At 43.6% G+C, this 6000-nt stretch overlaps 1 protein-coding gene across 1 annotated transcript in view; it reads right to left on the minus strand.

The window, feature by feature from the left end:
• Positions 1 to 2179: 2179 nt before the first annotated feature.
• LOC311240426 (C-type natriuretic peptide 2-like) overlaps positions 2180 to 6000 on the minus strand; it is a gene marked incomplete at both ends in the record, with an annotated part of 5490 nt that continues 1669 nt past the window's right edge. The window contains one exon of the mRNA XM_084329010.1: positions 2180 to 2437. Coding sequence (XP_084185136.1) covers positions 2180 to 2437 — 258 coding nt within the window. The remainder of the gene's footprint in view (positions 2438 to 6000) is intronic.

A 6000-nucleotide genomic window follows, 5' to 3' on the forward strand; every position in this document is an offset into this window, starting at 1 on the left:
GAGGCTGCTAGAATGAGAACAGGACTGAAACAAATGGGTATAGAGGCTGATAGAATGGATCATCTGAGTATTTTCTTCAGCAAAAATTATGACATGTAACCTCAAATACCTATTTAACTTATTGAAACGGTCTCCAATATGGGACATTTAACTACAAAAGTAATACCATGGCTACATGTAACTTAGTTTATGGTAAATGCATTTCTATAAAGCTGTTATTCAAAGTGCTTTACAAACCTCCTGAGCCAGTGTCATCCTTGTTCAGTTTAAGAACCAATGTGCTCACCCACAAAATAATCTTCTGGTGGTGGACTGGCTGGAGTGGTGGTGGTGGACTGGCTGTTGCTGGTCTGGCTGTTACTGGTCTGGCTGCTGGTCCTCTGGCTGGTGCTGGTCTGATTGGTGCTTGTTTAACTGGTGCTGGTCTGATTGGTGCTTGTTTAACTGGTGCTGGTCTGATTGGTGGTGGTTTGACTGGTGCTGGTCAGTGGTCAGGTATCTGCCAGTTCCATTTGTATGACAATAGCAGAACAGGCCGCCAGATGGCAGTATTGTATTGCTATAATGAGCAGGACAGCTCTGGCTGTAGTAGGTCTACAGTCCTCACATTGATTTCCATAATTTAACAATAAACCATTTAATGTCCTACTGATTCTGTAATCAAGGGTAACATCACTATAACATCTATTTTGATGAGAAAACACTCATCTTTTGTTTATGGAGAATTAACTTCATATGTTTACTGTTATTTGTATTGGTTATTCTTTGTGTGTGTGTGTGTGTGTGTGTGTGTGTGTGTGTGTGTGTGTGTGTGTGTGTGTGTGTGTGTGTGTGTGTGTGTGTGTGTGTGTGTGTGTGTGTGTGTGTGTGTGTGTGTGTGTGTGTGTGTGTGTGTGTGTGTGTGTGTGTGTGTGTGTGTGTGTGTGTGTGTGTTTGTTTGTTTGTTTGTTTGTTTTCTTACTTATTATTTGTTACATGTTTGAAATTAAATTATAAATTTTTATTTGGTTTTGCTAATAATAATAATAATATTAATAATAATAACAATAATGATAATAATACTCATAATAATAATGATAATAATAATAGTAATCTAATAGCCATTCACATTTCCGGCCCCACTGGTATGGATAGTAAATGCACCGGAGTAAATGACATTGAGTGAATTTCAATAATGTATTTTTATGTACCTTCGTAGCCTACTATTTTGAGGTATTCTAACTTCATAGCCTACTATTTTGAGGAATTGTACCTTCGTAGCCTACTATTTTAAAGTAAGTACCTTCGTAGCCTACTATCTTAAAGTAAGTACCTTCGTAGCCTACTATCTTAAAGTAAGTACCTTCGTAGCCTACTATTTTGAGGTAAGTATACCTTTATAGCCTATTATTATGAGGTAAGTACCTTCATAGTCTACGATTTTGAGGTATCTTACCTTCGTGGCCTATTATTATGAGGTAAGTACCTTCGTAGTCTACGATTTTGAGGTATCTTACCTTCGTAGCCTATTATTATGAGGTAAGTACCTTCGTAGTCTACGATTTTGAGGTATCAAACCTTCGCTCAGTCACAGGTAATTTACTTTACTCTCATCTTTTATTAAGACACACATTTTGCAAACAAAACATTCCCATATTTGAGATTTTCAGAATGTAATAAATCAACTTTAACTCACAGAAACCAAACGGACACAGCGAGGATGTGGTTTGTTAGAATCATGTTAGATAGAGTCTTATCTTAGAATAGGAACGGGGGGGGGGGGCTACATACTATACTGTACATGTTTATCACATGTTTGTCATGGTGAAGCACATTGATACATGTTTAGCACATGATCGTTATATTAGAGACAGACACACACAGAATTCATGTTTAATACATGATTGTCACACACATACTCCCCCCCCCCACACACACACAGACACATAAATACACACACACACACTACACACATACATTTTCACAAACAAAGTTTTACACAACAGAAATTCTGTCAAGTCAAGTAATAACACACACACACACACAGTGATTTTTTCCGCTGGCAGTGTTTCAGCTAGGGGTCGTAGAGGTTAAAATTCAGAGTTCATTAGTAGGGTTCAGCATGGATTCTCTGAGTTCAGAGGTCACACTGGGTCAGGTAGGCGGATAGTCTCTCTTTCTCAACACACACTCTCTCTCTCTAACATCCCAGCCCACTGAGCGTTCCAATGCGGTCCATCTTCATCCCAAAACAGCCTCTTCCTCTTCCCATCGACTTCCTGCTACGGCCTCTGAACTTCCTCTGTCTCTGGAGGAAATCACGGAAGAACCGAGGAATAACTTCCCGTTGGCCGGAAGAGGGGGCAGGGCCGTGGGCAGACCCCTCTGTAATGTCATGAGAAGGGGGAGGAGCCAGGATGAGAGAGGACAGGTGAGAACCAAAAAGGTTCTGGAAGACCTGGAGGAAGAGAGAGCAGCATCAGGACAGAACCTCTTCATTTCAGTTTTCATTCTTATGTCATATTTTTCACCTAAATAATTTGAAATGTTCTTAGTAACTATACAAAAAAACAACCCTTCACGTCCATACAAACTACTGCTAGTATTATCAACCCTTTACATCCATACAAACTACTGCTAGTATTATCAACCCTTTACATCCATACAAACTACTGCTAGTATTATCAACCCTTTACATCCATACAAACTACTGCTAGTACTTATTATCAACCCTAACTGGTAGTACTTAGGGTGCCCTATACAATTTTTTTTGTGTTTAAATTTGATATTTAGATATATCAACAATCATCAGCAATCAGCCGAGATGATGATGATGACGATGTAGTGATGAAGAAAATAAGGATGATAAAGAGTATTATGATTGTAATAAATGAACAGTGGTGATGTCACATCCCAGTCTGTAATGTGTTTTACTCCTGGGTGTAGACGAGTCAGGCAGCAACAGAAGTAATACAGAAGTAACGTTCACAGAGGGGGGTCCCACAGAGGGGGGTCCCACACAGAGGGGGGTCCCACAGAGGGGGGTCCCACAGTTTGGGTGCAGCCAAGGAGAGTTGGAGGATCAGAGGCCACATGCTGGGTAGTAGGGTGGAGTATGATGGTCAGGTAGGGTGTAGAGGTGGAGTAGGTTGGTCAGGTAGGGTGTAGAGGTGGAGTAGGTTGGTCAGGTAGGGTGGAGTAGGTGGAGTAGGTTGGTCAGGTAGGGTGTAGAGGTGCAGTAGGTTGGTCAGGTAGGGTGCAGAGGTGGAGTAGGTTGGTCAGGTAGGGTGGAGTAGGTTGGTCAGGTAGGGTGGAGTAGGTTGGTCAGGTAGGGTGCAGAGGTGGAGTAGGTTGGTCAGGTAGGGTGGAGTAGGTTGGTCAGGTAGGGTGGAGTAGGTTGGTCAGGTAGGGTGTAGAGGTGGAGTAGGTTGGTCAGGTAGGGTGGAGTAGGTTGGTCAGGTAGGGTGTAGAGGTGGAGTAGGTTGGTCAGGTAGGCTGTAGGGTGGAGTAGGTTGGTCAGGTAGGGTGTAGAGGTGCAGTAGGTTGGTCAGGTAGGGTGTAGAGGTGGAGTAGGTTGGTCAGGTAGGGTGCAGTAGGTTGGTCAGGTAGGGTGTAGAGGTGGAGTAGGTTGGTCAGGTAGGGTGTAGAGGTGGAGTAGGTTGGTCAGGTAGGGTGTAGAGGTGGAGTAGGTTGGTCAGGTAGGGTGCAGTAGGTTGGTCAGGTAGGGTGTAGAGGTGGAGTAGGTTGGTCAGGTAGGGTGCAGTAGGTTGGTCAGGTAGGGTGTAGAGGTGGAGTAGGTTGGTCAGGTAGGCTGTAGGGTGGAGTAGGTTGGTCAGGTAGGGTGTAGAGGTGGAGTAGGTTGGTCAGGTAGGCTGTAGGGTGTAGAGGTGGAGTAGGTTGGTCAGGTAGGGTGCAGAGGTGGAGTAGGTTGGTCAGGTAGGGTGTAGAGGTGCAGTAGGTTGGTCAGGTAGGGTGGTGTAGGTTGGTCAGGTCGGGTATAGGGTGGAGTATGATGGTCAGGTAGGGTGTAGAGGTGGAGTAGGTTGGTCAGGTAGGCTGTAGGGTGTAGAGGTGGAGTAGGTTGGTCAGGTAGGGTGCAGAGGTGGAGTAGGTTGGTCAGGTAGGGTGTAGAGGTGCAGTAGGTTGGTCAGGTAGGGTGGTGTAGGTTGGTCAGGTCGGGTATAGGGTGGAGTAGGTTGGTCAGGTAGGGTGCAGAGGTGGAGTAGGTTGGTCAGGTAGGGTGCAGAGGTGGAGTAGGTTGGTCAGGTAGGGTGTAGGATGCAGTAGGTTGGTCAGGTAGGGTGTAGAGGTGGAGTAGGTTGGTCAGGTAGGGTGCAGAGGTGGAGTAGGTTGGTCAGGTAGGGTGTAGAGGTGGAGTAGGTTGGTCAGGTAGGGTGCAGTAGGTTGGTCAGGTAGGGTGTAGAGGTGCAGTAGGTTGGTCAGGTAGGGTGCAGAGGTGGAGTAGGTTGGTCAGGTAGGGTGTAGAGGTGGAGTAGGTTGGTCAGGTAGGGTGCAGTAGGTTGGTCAGGTAGGGTGTAGAGGTGGAGTAGGTTGGTCAGGTAGGGTGTAGAGGTGGAGTAGGTTGGTCAGGTAGGGTGCAGTAGGTTGGTCAGGTAGGGTGTAGGGTGGAGTAGGTTGGTCAGGTAGGCTGTAGGGTGTAGTAGGTTGGTCAGGTAGGCTGTAGGGTGCAGTAGGTTGGTCAGGTAGGGTGTAGAGGTGGAGTAGGTTGGTCAGGTCAGTTTGTATTACATACATTATTTCACAAATGAAAAGGTGTTGAAATTGGTTTAGATGGGTTTACCCTCCACTACATCTCTGCTTGTATACAGTATGTACCTTGAACTATGCACATCACCAATGATGTCATCCCTGATTGTATATATACCTTGAACTATACCAGCACACCACCAATGATGACAGCACCCTTTGAAAGGCCAATATCACATACTTTGGGCTGCCATGCCAGCACGCTTTAAAGATATAATATGTAACATTTCTGCATTAAAATGTCTGAAACGACACCAGACCTATGTTATATATTTTGTTAAATTGTGCACTTAAATTACCCCAAATGTTTCCAACAATGTTCAAACCCAGGAAAACCATTAACCATCAGCTAACTCCTTCCTGATACCATTAACCATCAGCTAACTCCTTCGTTCATTCCCACACATATCACTACTAGAATGTTAGAAGCCATAATACAAAAATTGGATCATTGAAATGTTTTAATTCTGCAGAATGACCCTAATATCCTAGTGTTAAGTGAGGCATGGCTTAAAAAAAATATGAATGATTTGGAAGTGGCCGTAACAGTTTAGTCTGTGACTGTCCTGGGCTCCATCTCCAAGCCAACATGTTTTGAACTGCTTGCTCTGAAGCTCCATATAGGACCCACATCAGTGATCCTAATAGCCTATAGAACACCATCTGCTAGCCAAGAGTCTACTGATGAACTTCTATTTCTCCCTTTGCTGCTTCCGAGGTGCTTGTAGTGGGGTGATTTTAGTGGGTGATGCATCAGACCATTTAAAGGAGGCCTGTGGTGACTTAAATCGAGTTCAGCTAATTGCCAAACCCACACAACCTAATTTAAAAGATGACTCAAAATCAAATTTTATTGATCTTGCATTCTCAAATCAAATTGATAAAATTGTAGCTTGTATTTGCACTACACAGTAAATTTCGGCAGGGTAAATTATACTCAAACTGAGTACATTTTACTCAAATCCTGAGTCAGTTTGAGTAAAATGTACTCAGTTTGAGTAAAATTTACTCTGCGAAATTTACTGTGTAGGCATCAGTGAGCACTGCCCTACGGCATGTAGCCTACGGTATAAGAAGCACTGAATTGGCTAAATGTTTATCTCACAAGGAGACATTTTCAACTTTTTAATGAAGATATTATTGGATTATTATATTATATTGAATGGGTTATATATATATTATTATTTATTATTGGAAGATTGCTTATCTTTCAGACAAATCCCAAATAAATGCAGCTCTGCTGTGAGAAAAGCT

The sequence above is a fragment of the Notolepis coatsorum genome (assembly GCF_963971535.1).
Source record: "Notolepis coatsorum genome assembly, chromosome: 1".
NCBI classification, from domain to species: Eukaryota; Metazoa; Chordata; class Actinopteri; order Aulopiformes; family Paralepididae; genus Notolepis; species Notolepis coatsorum.